General features: G+C 47.9%; 1 protein-coding gene across 3 annotated transcripts in view; it reads left to right on the forward strand.

The window, feature by feature from the left end:
• Positions 1 to 12,770, forward strand: part of Dscam (DS cell adhesion molecule) — a 549,020-nt gene that overhangs the window by 354,052 nt on the left and 182,198 nt on the right. For all 3 annotated transcript variants that reach the window (XR_010039329.1, XM_063224581.1, XM_063224582.1), the window contains exon 9: positions 4,598 to 4,876. Coding sequence is in view for 2 of the 3 variants with exons in the window: in XM_063224581.1 (XP_063080651.1) it covers positions 4,598 to 4,876 (279 nt within the window). In the remaining variant the exon portion in view is untranslated. The remainder of the gene's footprint in view (positions 1 to 4,597; positions 4,877 to 12,770) is intronic.

The raw sequence follows: 12,770 nt of genomic DNA on the forward strand, positions 1-12,770 counted from the left end.
TTGAATCCGCTGGCTAAGTGTTCCCGCCCACTGCAGTGTACTAGGGAGACACAGACCTGGGCAGCCTCTGCTGGGCCCGCCCCTCCAGGTCAACCTACTGAATGTTTCACTGCTAGGGTGCACCGCCAGGCACAGGGACCTGATTTGGGCTAGCCTACACCAGTTCTTAAAGTCTCCACAGGCTCAGTAACTTCCCACTGTCTCAAATTAATGAAAAGACAGGTGGTTTGGCCCAGCTGTTTTTCTGGAGCCATAGGGAAAAATGTTTCCTTATAATTCAGAATGTGGCTGGGCTCTAGGATTCCTTGCAAATTTTGGCTTGCTCTTTTCTCTCTTAGCTCCTGCCTTCCAGGAGTTCACATCTCAATCCAGTGAGCCTTGAGGAATAGGAGCTGTGGATTCCTCTAACACACCTGCAACCCTAATTAATTCTGTGGCAGAAACTCAGATGTGTCATTTCCAATCAGTGCCCAGGGAGAAATACTCTTCCATGTTGTGTTTCATGTGATCTGGGCTCTCCTGAGTGTGCCCAGGTCTTAGCCTGACATGAGAGCCTTGAGACAGACCTCAGAGTCACCCTGACCGTGCCACAGGCCCTCGGCCTCGTCCGTCACAGTGCTTCCCAGCCAGGAGGGGGGCCAGAGCATCCTCACCACCTTCTGTTTCTAGACCAGTGATAGACCCTATCTAACATCAATTCATACTGCACCCTAAGAGGGCCCAGGCCAAGAGGCTAGGAAGGGGCTGTGCTTCTGTGAACAACTTAAACCCCTGGGTTCTTGCAGCTTCTGTGGTCTTCCTTACCCTTGCTGTCCCCCGTGAACCCCTGCCTCCTGCCCTTCCTCCAGGGGCCGGGAACAGACCCGGAAATTCTGATCACAACAACCAGAGCAGCTCTGGCCGCTGTGGCTCAGAAGTCACCTGGTAACCCACAGCTGGCAGGAATTCGGGAGCCCTGCAAGCGAGGCCAGGGGGCGGTGCTGCCTCTCTGGAGGGCAGCTCTGGGACCAGAAGTCAGAAGTCCTGGGCCTCTGTCCTGTCCCGCAAAGCAGTGGAAACCGAATCTCCGAACCTCTCCACAGCCATGTTGCGCCATTCCAATTTTGCTGGTGAAATGGACTTGGGGTTTAAAAAGGCATCGGAGGGGAAAAGAGAGAAGAACACGAGCTGACCGCTGTCTCTGAACCACCCCCGGGCTCTGGGTGGGCTGTGACTCTAGAGCTTGGGAGCTGGGGCCTCTCAGCCTCGCTTCACTGGGGAAGAAGCAGAATGGCAGACTCTGACAACTCAGAGCATGGTAACACTGTCGATGGCCCCAAATCCACGGAAGCCAAGCCCGAGATGTCCTCAGTGTCTCACACTCCTTTCCTTATCTGCAAGAAAGTAAACATTTTTATTCACTGTGTGAAAATAGGATGCAGTTAATTGCTAAAGGACAAGACACAAGAACAGATCCTGATTTAGCTTTCTTATTAACAGTCGAAAGTGCTTCGAAATTGGCATTTGGCAGCCTGTGACGGTCTGAGCTGTCGCAGGGAGGGAGCCTCCTCCGGGATGAAGCACACAGCCTGGTGATAAGTGACATTTAGCAGATATTTACATACTTCCTGTGGAAAGGTTATGTCAAAACCAGGTGCATGTCACGCTCAGGATTCCTGCTCCTATAATATTATGGCTTTCCCAGCCAACAGGGCTCAGGGACTTACCTTATTTGGGGAAAATAATGAGCCGAGAAGTAACAAGGGAGTCTTGAATATGTGGTTCGACGTTCCATAAAATCATGGAAAGGTTTTTTTTAATTGGTTTAGTTTTTCCCTCCAATTTTATATCTCATGAATGCAAACTACAAGATTCTGGGTCTTTTACAAAATTTGACGCATTCTCTATGGCAGACTTGTGACACATCGCAAGGCAAAAGCGACCTCAGATGCAGTGACGAAGGAGGTGACATTGTTGGCCAGTGGGGGGGTTAATTTACCTTAAAATTCCACATGTGCCGGCACCATGTGAACATCAAAATAACATTTGCCTGCCCCGCCTGTGGCCTGGTTCTGGGACAAGGACTTTTTCTTCTGAGTGCCTCCGGCATCATGCTGCTTTTCCTTGTAACTATTTCCATGGGCTCTTTTGTTTTTTTTAAGTTGTTTCAAAAATTTAAATATTCATTGTTTTCCTTTTAACCACCTACCAATCCAATTATTTAAATACCAGATGATCGAAAATTGCATATTTTTTTCATCAATTTTTGTAAGATAGAATAGGAAATATAAAAACAACAATTTAATTGAATTTGCTTAATACCAGAGTGGCCTGGCTGAGATGACTCCTGCACGAGAGACACACAGGACAGTCAAGACCTAAACAGCTACCTCGGTGGCGCTCCGGGTGAGCTGTGGTCAGTGCATTGGCATCAAACGACAGCCCATTCTTGTGTCCTAGGCTGGTTTTGCTTTCACTTCAAGAGCACTATCTACAAGGGCAACGCCCTGCGGCACGGCCCCCCGCAGTGCTGAGCCCGCATCCTCAGCCGGGCTCCCCACAGCTCCCCACATGCCTGAGTCTTAGCAGCTGTTTCGACACAGAAATGAAATAAGAGAGTGGCATGGTGGATTAAAATGCAGTATTCAGAGCAAGGGGTGGCAGTCTGGGTTTGGAGCGAGAGGCCTCACTGAGTGCCCCTCAGCTTTGGGGCAGGGAGGCACAGTTCCTCTTTTTCATCAGTGTTCTCCATGGCTGGGTTTCCAAAATCAGCTTACGTATAACAATAGTCACGTTCCTCACAATCAGTGAAAAGCAAGTATTTCAGAGTCATGGAAGCCATAGAGTTCAGTGTCTTTTGTACTGTTTTTTAATTTTTTTTTATTTTGTGAGAAAAAAATTTCATAATCAAATAACAAGTGAATAACCACAGTTCTTACACTGGGTACCATTATCTTCAGAGTAGTTGCTCAGAGCACAAGACATAAACCAAATAGGTCCTTATCAAAACAAAGAATCGAACAGATAATAATCCAAGTCGGCTAAGGAAAGCAGGTCAGCCACAGAAGCTCAAACATCCTGAGGTTTCTCTTACATGGGAAACACAAGAACAAAGTAGGAAAGGGGTGAGTGGGGAACGGGGAGAAGCCCAGTATTTCCTCTAATTCCAAATTCGTTGTCTTACCACTATCCCAAGAGCTATGCCAATTGGTTTCAATTACCTGCTAGTTTATCTGGGTTCATTTGTTTGTTTTGGTTTGTTTTGAGCGGTTTCCTCAGCAGCTGCTTCTTGCCTCTATTCCTGAAAATCAGTGCACAGAAATGCTTCCTCCATCTCAGATTGCATGGGTACAGTCACATCTGGCGGTCACTGACGGCTGACGCCCACACCGGTGTATTCCTGACTGAGGAGGTGGGGCCCCTACTTCCCTTGTCCCACTGGGGAATGGACAGCAAAACCTTGTCTACTCCTTCCTCCCCTGTACCTGGGGGAGAAGCCGCATCTTCCCCACTGCTGGCTCCCAACTCAATACCATCATCGTATCAGCAATGCTGGTGACACAGACGTTTTCTGAGACGCCTGCTCCAATTTGTGACACTAGTCCTAAGTCTCAGACCTCGGTCAACACTTGGTTTTGCCCTCGAGGAAACTGAGGCCTGGGGAAGGTTCAGCAGGCCCAATAGCACAGCTGGACTTAAAGGAGACAAAGCTCTGGCCTTAGGGTAGTGACCCACCTTTCAGATGACAGCCCCGAGGCTGTAACCACACCGAGGTGTGTGAGAACCCTGACAGGCAGATTCTGGGTATGAGAACCACAGGAGACAGAAGGAGATAGACACACAATTTGTTCACTAATAACACTGCTATGTGTAGTAGGCATTCATGGCACTGAGGCGACTGCAGGAAACGCAAGCGTCTTTGGTGCCAGGTCTGGTCTGAGGCACAGTGAGCAGGAGCAAAGTGCTCTCCAGGCTGCCTGGGCCGCAGGCTCTGACCACGTCCATCCCCCAGAACAGCACAGCACAGTTCAATGATGGGCCTTGAAGTTCTTAATTTAAGGTCCTACACATGCATGTACAGTGTTAAGGGGTGTGGAACAGCGATCACTTTCCTAGTAGGGAGACTTGTACTTCACAGGGCCGTTAGGACTGGAAAAGAGTCCACAGTAAGATGCAGAGTCTATGTCTTCGGGATTTGGTGCCCCTCTTGGCACGGCATGCAGCGGGCCTGTGGGGAAGGAGGGCATCTTACAACCTGCAGCAAAGTGGGCAGAAATCTCCATGTGCATCATTTTTAAAGGATTTGGAGGAAAACCCAAATCCTCTTTTCATTTACGCTGCAAAGTGAAGAATGAGATGTTTTCATTCAAAAGTGATTCTAGAATTTAGAAAAGTCTTGAACTTGTGAAATTAATCATATTGCCAAAGTTCCAATCAAGCCACACGTTCCTTGGGGACAGTGGCAAAATGCATCAGGGGCACGTGGTTCTGCTCCTCCCAGCCACCGCCGAGCACTGCACCCGTAATGGGGACGGTGCAACTGCTGGGGAACGCAGGATGAGTCCCAGGTCCCGACGCCCTTCCCTGCCTGACTCTGTCTCTCCTTCTTCTCTTTCAGTCCCTCCCTTCATTCAGCCCTTTGAGTTTCCGAGATTCTCCATCGGGCAGCGGGTCTTCATCCCATGCGTGGTGGTCTCGGGGGACCTGCCCATCACCATCACCTGGCAGAAGGACGGCCGGCCCATCCCCGCCAGCCTTGGGGTGACCATCGACAACATCGACTTCACCAGCTCCCTACGGATCTCCAACCTCTCCCTCATGCACAACGGGAATTACACCTGCATCGCCCGCAATGAGGCCGCGGCCGTGGAGCACCAGAGCCAGCTCATCGTGAGAGGTGAGAGGTTCGGGGGCACCCAGGGGTGGCTCGAGCTCTGCGCCTGCACCCCAGTTCTACCCCAGGATTCCTGTGCCTACAATCTGATCATTCACATGATCAGCAGCTGAGGGGGAGGTGTGTAAATGAAAGCTTGGGAGCTGCAGGATTTAACCCTTGACCTAGCTCAGTGCTACCCGAGGACTACAATCTGCTAGCCCTGCTTCGCTGTGTTTATTGATGCAGAACTTTGCAACAGTGTTTCTTATCATCTAGCTAAATGATCTCTAACATTAATTTTTACCAAAGGTTACATAGTTTTTTGAGTGGTTTTCTTTGCTCCTTGCTTCCACTTAGCATGAAATGTGTTGTTGGTTTGGAAAGCTGCCTGCACACTATTAAATGGAGCAGGTGTGGGACAGTGTTGCTGGAGAAGGTTAAGTCAGGGAGTGTGTTGTAACAGACACTGACACGGTCTCAGCCCACCTACTGCAAGTCGGTCCTCTTTCAAATCTGCACCAGGACAACTTCGCAGCACAGTTCCCACTCTGCACTGTCCCTGAACCTTCAAATAGGAACTTTCTCACGTCTTAACTCTCCAGGAGTACCGTGTCCATGCGTACTGCAGAGATAATGGCATGAAATGAACAAGTTAGGTGATGCTGACCATTTATATTTCAAAATCGACATGAAGAAACTGACTTCCTGTTTCTAACAGGAAGTTAGAAACAAAAGTTCCCAGGGTGTGTATGTAAGCAAGAACATAGATGTTCAGTTAGATATAAGCTAAAGACACCCACAGCACGCTTCTTCCTACACTTTACACTTTGGGGAGCAGAACTGAGGCACAGGAGTTTTTTTTCTTCTACTTTTTTGAAAATAAAAATGGGAGCCACACCCATCTGTTTCCAAAGTGTCTTCCTAGACTCAGAGGGGGCCTCCGCCTTGCTTTTGGGAGGCAGGACTCTCTATCAACCTGTTTTCACCCTGATCAGCTCCGAAGGACCAGGTCAGGGCACACAAAAGACAGATAAAAATGGATGCAGCCCTCTCCATATCCCATCTCCTTGGAGGAAAAGCAGTGAAGCTTTTTCCACCAAGCTGAAGGTCACAGGAAGTCAGATGGTGCCTAGAAAAGCTCTGTTCCATGGATCTGCTGACACCAGTTCTGCAGTGTGTGGTGCATGTGTGGCACCAGCCAGCGTCCAGGGCCCGAGAAGGGATGTGCGTGTCGCACGCAAGGAGGCCGTGGTGACTGGGAGGTCGGCAGGGACAGGATGGCGTGGGGTGGTGGTCGTCTTGTTCATGTCCAGACTGCCCAGCAGACCCTCCTGGGAAATTAAAGAAACAGATGTGTTTTCCCTGTTCCCAACCAAGACCAGTGAAAGGACCGTCTGTGGGAGCAGATTGGTTTCCCAGATATCTGGGAAAGTATTTCTTTTTGTCAGTATTTCCCCCACATCTCAGGTTGAGACTCTGCCACATGGTGGAATTGCCTGGGGAGCTTACGGGAGATTCTGCTGCCTGGCTTTAGGGCCACACAAACTGGGTAGCTATCTTTGGAGGTGACACTCGAGCATCTGTCAAATCCCAAGTGGATGCTGAGAAGCTCTCCCTAGAGTCCTGGGGCCCCTGAGGGATTGGAATACTGTTGTAGGTGTCTTCCTCCATGTCCAGAGAGGCCAAATGGGGTGGCGACGTGGCCTGACTGAGCTCTTTAATTATCATCCTCGCAGCTGTGTGACCTGGGCACAGGCAGGGGCGGTAGCTGCACAGCTGCTTCAGAAGCGCAGGTGAGAGAAGCACGCAGTGACGCGGCGGTAACAGTCTAGGTAACGAGGAGCAGTGGAATCTGTGCTGTTTTGTGCTGGCCCACTTTCCCCCACTGGAACCAAGTACCCAGCAACCAGCTTAAAGGAAGAGAGGGTTATCAAGTGCTGTGCAGCAGAGGAGTCTGTAGCATGGTGACACCGCAGTGCAGCCCCAAGAGCAATGCCTGGAAACACAGGATCTTATTCCGGGTCAGGTGAGACAGTAGTCATAACTCTGTGAGGTGGGATGGATTCCAGCAGCAGGTGCTGGGTTCATGCTCCTGCCATAAACACTGGTGAAATTAGAAAAAAAATAGGGAGCTCTTTTCAGACTGAGGCGCAGGAGCCGTGACCCTTCAGAGAAGGGGAGAACAGGAGCAGAGCTTCGTGAACCCCAGGCGTCTTCCAGGCCTCTTTCCAAGCCGTGGCAGGGGGTGCTGATCGAGACAGCAGGAAAGGTGTGGATGCAGCTGTGCCGAACATTTTCCAGGATGCTAAGGAAAAGGTGTACACAATGCAGAAACACGCAGGGAGTCCAAGGAAGGAATGGGACAGTGTTTCCTAGAAGGAGCAGAAGAAAATTCCAGATCTGTACAACAGCCTGCATCACACAGCAAACTCGCTGGGTATATTTAACAGGAGGCTGCATGCTGCAAAGCGAGAGATCCCTGAATTTGAAATCAGAGGGCAAGAGAAATATCCAGATTTCAGCTCAGAAAATAGAACACTGAAACAAATGCTGAAACCTCAGGTAGCTCATCAGAAACAGTGCCAGCCGGGAGAGAATGGAGCGCTGTCTTTAATAGATCAGAAAGGCCAGGGATAGAAACCTCTCATTGGCTGAACCCTAAGCTGCCAGATCTGTCACTGGTATTCGGATGTGAAGAGGAGACTGTGGCGTCTTCAGATAGGCCAGAGGGGGACATTGTTGCTGAGCTTTCACTGCAATGCTTTTCAGGAATTTTTATAAAATTAAAATACAGTTATTTCAGATGGAACTCTTGACCTGTGAGAGTAATAAGGAGCCCTGGATATGATAAATTGTATCTCTAGACATTAAAGGCATCTTGTTTTCATTTTTATAACTTTTAAATATATATGTGACAATTTATAAGAATTTATAGCATGCAAGATAACATGTACAGCAACACTGCATGAAGGATGGGAGGAAAACAGTGGACACACTGCTGTAAAATGTTTCTGCACAATGCAGAAGTGGTGTGGGTTATCAGAACACAGATGCTGACAGCTAAGTGCGTATACAAACTCGGGAACCGTAAGCGTAAACTAACGCCAGGAAACAGCTGTTAATCCTGTAGAAGACATAAAATTGGAACAATGGAATATACTCAATTGACCCAAAAAATGGTAGGAAAAGAGAAGGAAGGTAATAAAGGGGAAGGTGGGAAGATAAACAGCAGACTACCTGTAGCCAGCGAAGCTAAGCACAGTTATGTCAGTCCACGCGTTAGGTCCAGATGGTATCAGTGCACAGAGCGTTTTCAGATTTATCCAAAAGCATGATTCGACTACTGGTTGGCTGTCTCCTGAAAGTTCCCTTTGAATAATGTAATGATATGAGCATATAAATAGGTTGAAGGTAAACTGGTGTGAACTATCACAATCTTGGTAGACTACATCAATACTAGATAAAATAGACTCAAGCCAAGTAACATTGCCGTGGATGGACGAGGACGTGTTACGGTGATGGAATTATCAGCTCGTCAGGGAGAAATCAAAGTTTGATGTTTGAATGAAGTTAATAATGGGAAGTCTATGTGTGCTGGAAAATCTAATGGAGCCACCGGGAAAAAGACAGATAGGCCGTGAAATGTGAAAAGCTGAACCCTCCTTTCTCAGTAATTTACAAAATAAATAGAAAATCAGGATGTGTGCAGATCTGTGTCAAGCAGTGTCTGAACGACAGGAAAACAGGGTCATTTGCAAGGGAGTGTAAGACATTGTGTTGGTGACCACCCACTAATGTTTGAAGAGTTAGGACTCATCAGTTGTTCTTGAGGTGTAAAGACACTGCTTTGACTTGTTTACTATGTATTTAGAGACAAAGGGAGAGAAATGCAAACTTACTTCTTTAGAATAGAGAAGCAAAAATATTTAACAAAATATCAGCATGCTGAATTGGCATATTCAGAATGGATAAAATATCCAAAGACAGTGGCTTTTCTCAAAGAGATACAAGTTCTGTTTAATACTTAAAACTCAATCAGTAGAAACCACTGTCTTTACAGAATAAAGCAGAATATTTGCAGACATGAATAAAATAAATGAACAGAAGTAGCTGGAGCTCAACATCCACAGCTGATTTTAAAAGCTCTTTCATAAATTAGTAGAGGGAACAACAGCCTAGAGTGGCACAAGGTCCCTCACACCACACACAGGCTTTGTGCTCCCGAAGCTCCTGCTGGGATGCGCATGTCTGCTCTGAGAGCTTCTACTCGGGTTCCTTCTAGGCTGGTACACAGGCAAGCAAAGGCAATCTAAAGTATTACATTTGGAAGAGAAGGTACAGAAGTCCTTCCATTTACAGATGAGAAGGGTAAGGAGAGGAAAATTGTCACAGTATCCCCTGGTACCTGTCAGTATTTGTGTATCTATAGCTAAAGAGTGGATGCACCGAAATTAATTTCATTTCTATATAGTGGTGAGAACAATTGAAAAATAAAAATATACTCTTCCAAATGTCATATATAGGAATAAATTTAGCATAATATATGCAGTGACTGAAAAATATGCTGATTGTTTAAATAACATTGTCTACAGTCAAAGACACCCTGCCAATAATCCCCTCGAGAAACACCCTCTGGTCCCTAGAACACACTTAGCCCATCCTTCTGGCAACTTTCTGAAGCAGATCTGGAGTCCTCTTTCGTGAACGTCTTTAGTTACACTGTCCTGATCACCTTAATGACCTAGACTGATTCAAAATACTTCCCTTCTGTGGTTGTTTTGACTTTGGGGAAGAGCCGGAAGGCACACACAGCACATGCGGTGAGTAGGGTGGAGGAGGACCAGCGTCCTGTTTTCACAAGCCTGTTTTTCTGTGGATGGTGCCTGCAGCAGCTCTCAGAATGTTGTTAATCACACCTCTTAAAGACATTGGTGGACGAGGACTCCAGAGCCGCTGCAGAAAGTGGCAGCCAACTGGTAAGCATGTTTGAAACGAGCAGTACCGTGAGAGAGATGAATGGTAATCTGTCTTTTACAGTAAAAAGATAAATTTAAACGCTTACCATATACCGTATTTTTATTTTATTTTATGAAAAATAAAGCAAACTTTTATAACACAATGATAAAAGAATTAAAAGTAGCCTCTTACTTTTCTCCTTGCTGAGATAAAATACCCAATACTCAAAGTTCCAAGAGGAAAGGTTGAATGTAGCTCATGGTTTGCAGAGGTTTCAGGATAATCGCTGACTCCAAGACAGGGTGGCAGGGCGGTGGGGCATCCCAGAGGAGAAACTGTTCATGGTGGGGAGAAGGCAGAAAAGCATTGCAGTAGGGAAGAGGAAGCAGCTGACAATAGCAGCCCTCCTTCTGCTCCTTATATTTCATGTAGGCTACACACCCTTACAGTGGGCAGCTCTCACACCCAGGGCAGAGCACCCTTAAAGCTGCATCAAAGCATGGATAATCCCAGCACCACACACCCTACATCCAGCCACCTCTGAAAAGCTGGACACAGGCCATCCCAAGCGGTCAGTACACTGTGTGTCATGATCTTCAAGGAAGTTACTCAGGGTACTGACAAAAACAAAAAAGACTGTCTTTTACAAAGAAGAAACAAACAGGTAATAACAGAAAACTGTCTTTTCAATGAATAGAAGCTGGTGGTGTAAATGAAACAAATTACAATATGCAGTGAAATATTTTGGAAACAATGGGATAGTTAAATGCCTCGGACTTCCTGTTCACCCATCTTGATCGCCCTCTGCACTGAACACTAAGAATGTTGTTGAAAAGCTGAGCAATACTCATCAAAAGCAACAATACTCAGCAAGCTTTGTTATAAAAATTCAAAATTTTTATTACGTGGAAATGACCAGGGCCTAGAAAAACCAAAGCAATTTTAGGTGGAAGAACAAACGCGGAGGACTTAAACTATCTTACTAAAATTGAACCCCGCAACAATGTTCAGTGGAGCAGCTCAGGGGTTCCACTGGACAGACTGTGTTGTAGTTAGAGTGACAAGCAGAACAATTACATACAGGACACAGAATTTATACTATTATTTATAATCACACCCAGAGTTAAATACAAGAAACTGCAGGAAGTCTATCCACATACTAAAGACTCAAGGAAATCCCCCCGAGGGTCTGGGTCCCACAGCAGTGTCCTACACGAGTCCAGCTGAAGACCTAGAGCCCATAACAATGCTTCTCAAGAGTCCAACCGGAAGCCTAAAACTCACAACAGTGACTCCTGCAAGCCTATTTCATGGATCTGCGCTGGGAAGGCCTCAAGGTCTGTGGTGGAAGCTAGGGAGTCTATCCCGAGTGCCATCGGGTGAAGGAGCTGTACCAGGAGGCAGAGGGTTCTGCACTGGAGCTCAGAAGCAATGCTCAAAGGACCAGGGCTCCCCCCAAAAAGGACCCAGCCTTTCTAGCGACAAGGAGGTCCTGAGCTCCTCCAACGATGAAAACATATCAGGAAGCCAGTGTGACAACTTCTCCTGGAGATTAAACAGCACACATCTTCCCCTCTGGAGCCAGGAAATGATGCTCAGAGTAAGTGCCAGAGCTCCCCAAAGTGAAAGAACCATAGCCACTCTCACCAACAGCAAGGTCTTGAGCTCCCCATAACAGCTGAGTTCAGAACAGGGAAGCCAGCACGAGGAGCTCCTCCAGGAGGACCAGTGGCTCCAAACAACAGCACTTAGGAGAACCCACGACGCTGCTCTCCCTCTCCAGCTGGCAGCATCCTCAGGTGGCCTCTGCACTCAGCGCCATGCTGATTCAGTCCAGCAGGTATTAAGCTGACCACCAGTTTTTCATCTGTAACACTAGGAGGGTCATTGTCCTGCCTTCAGAAAATCAGTCACTTTGCAATGTCCAACACCAGTGTCGCAGCAGCTGTCGTGGGCCTCTCTTGCTTCTCGTGTAGGCTGGCAGGAACTGGATGAGAAGCGCAGGCCACGCTTGCTGCTCTGAGGAGGCATCGTCTCTTGTTAAAATCTTTGTCTCCGGCAATCTTTGTTTGGTTTTCCCAACAACTTCCGGCGACTTCTGGTGATGAGTTCAGTATTATCTTGTGCTTCAAGGACTAAGAAAAACAGTAATGGAACCACATCTGTGAGGGATCCATAGGTGGTGCCACAGGTGGATGTTCTTTTATGCCCGCTCCAGAATCGTTACCTGTCTGTTGTTCCTTCCTTCTCCTCTCCCTCCCCATTCGAGGACCAACACATTGAGCTGCACCCCTAATCATTGTCTCCTGGAAGAGTCGCTGATGGGGGCTTATTTCGTCCTAATCCAGTGGGACAGAGAGACAGGTGATGACTCACCTAGTGGTGTGACAAGTGTGGGACTTCACCCAAAGAAAAAAGAAGAGTCACCTGCTTTAGGGGTCATGGAGCAGACTGGGAGGAGTAGAGAGGGAGGCATCCTAAGGGTTAGGAAATAGAGCCACTAGACGAGAGGACTGGCTGGTCATCTCAGGGAAGGTAGGAGAGTAGATGACTCAGCCAGCCTGTGTGTGGCAGGGTCAGGCTGCAGACAGAAGCGCAGCTGCGGGAGGAGACCTCAAGGCTCACACTGCTCCAGCCTGGGTCTCCTGGCCCCTTAGAAGAGGTGGGGAGGGGTGGCGTGGGGACCCTTGAGGGGGTTAAAATAGAAGGGCCTAAGGATTCCCTGGAGGGTGAGTGCATACTGCAATAGAAGGCCAGGAAAGGCCCAGAGGCCCAGAGAGGGGACCGTCACCATTCACGTGACAAGCAGGGACACTGGACCTAAATGGCCGCTGCAGGAAGGACATGGATAAAGGGTCTTTGCAGTATCCAACTCCCCTGTGGGACAGTGCTGTGAGAGAAACCTCCGAAGCACATCCTTGCCCCAGAGGAGCCCTGGCTGGCCTGTGCCGGACTACAA

This window comes from Cavia porcellus, unplaced genomic scaffold, assembly GCF_034190915.1.
Source record: "Cavia porcellus strain 051 isolate PalLab524CR breed Dunkin Hartley unplaced genomic scaffold, mCavPor4.1 scaffold_15, whole genome shotgun sequence".
Taxonomy (NCBI): domain Eukaryota; kingdom Metazoa; phylum Chordata; class Mammalia; order Rodentia; family Caviidae; genus Cavia; species Cavia porcellus.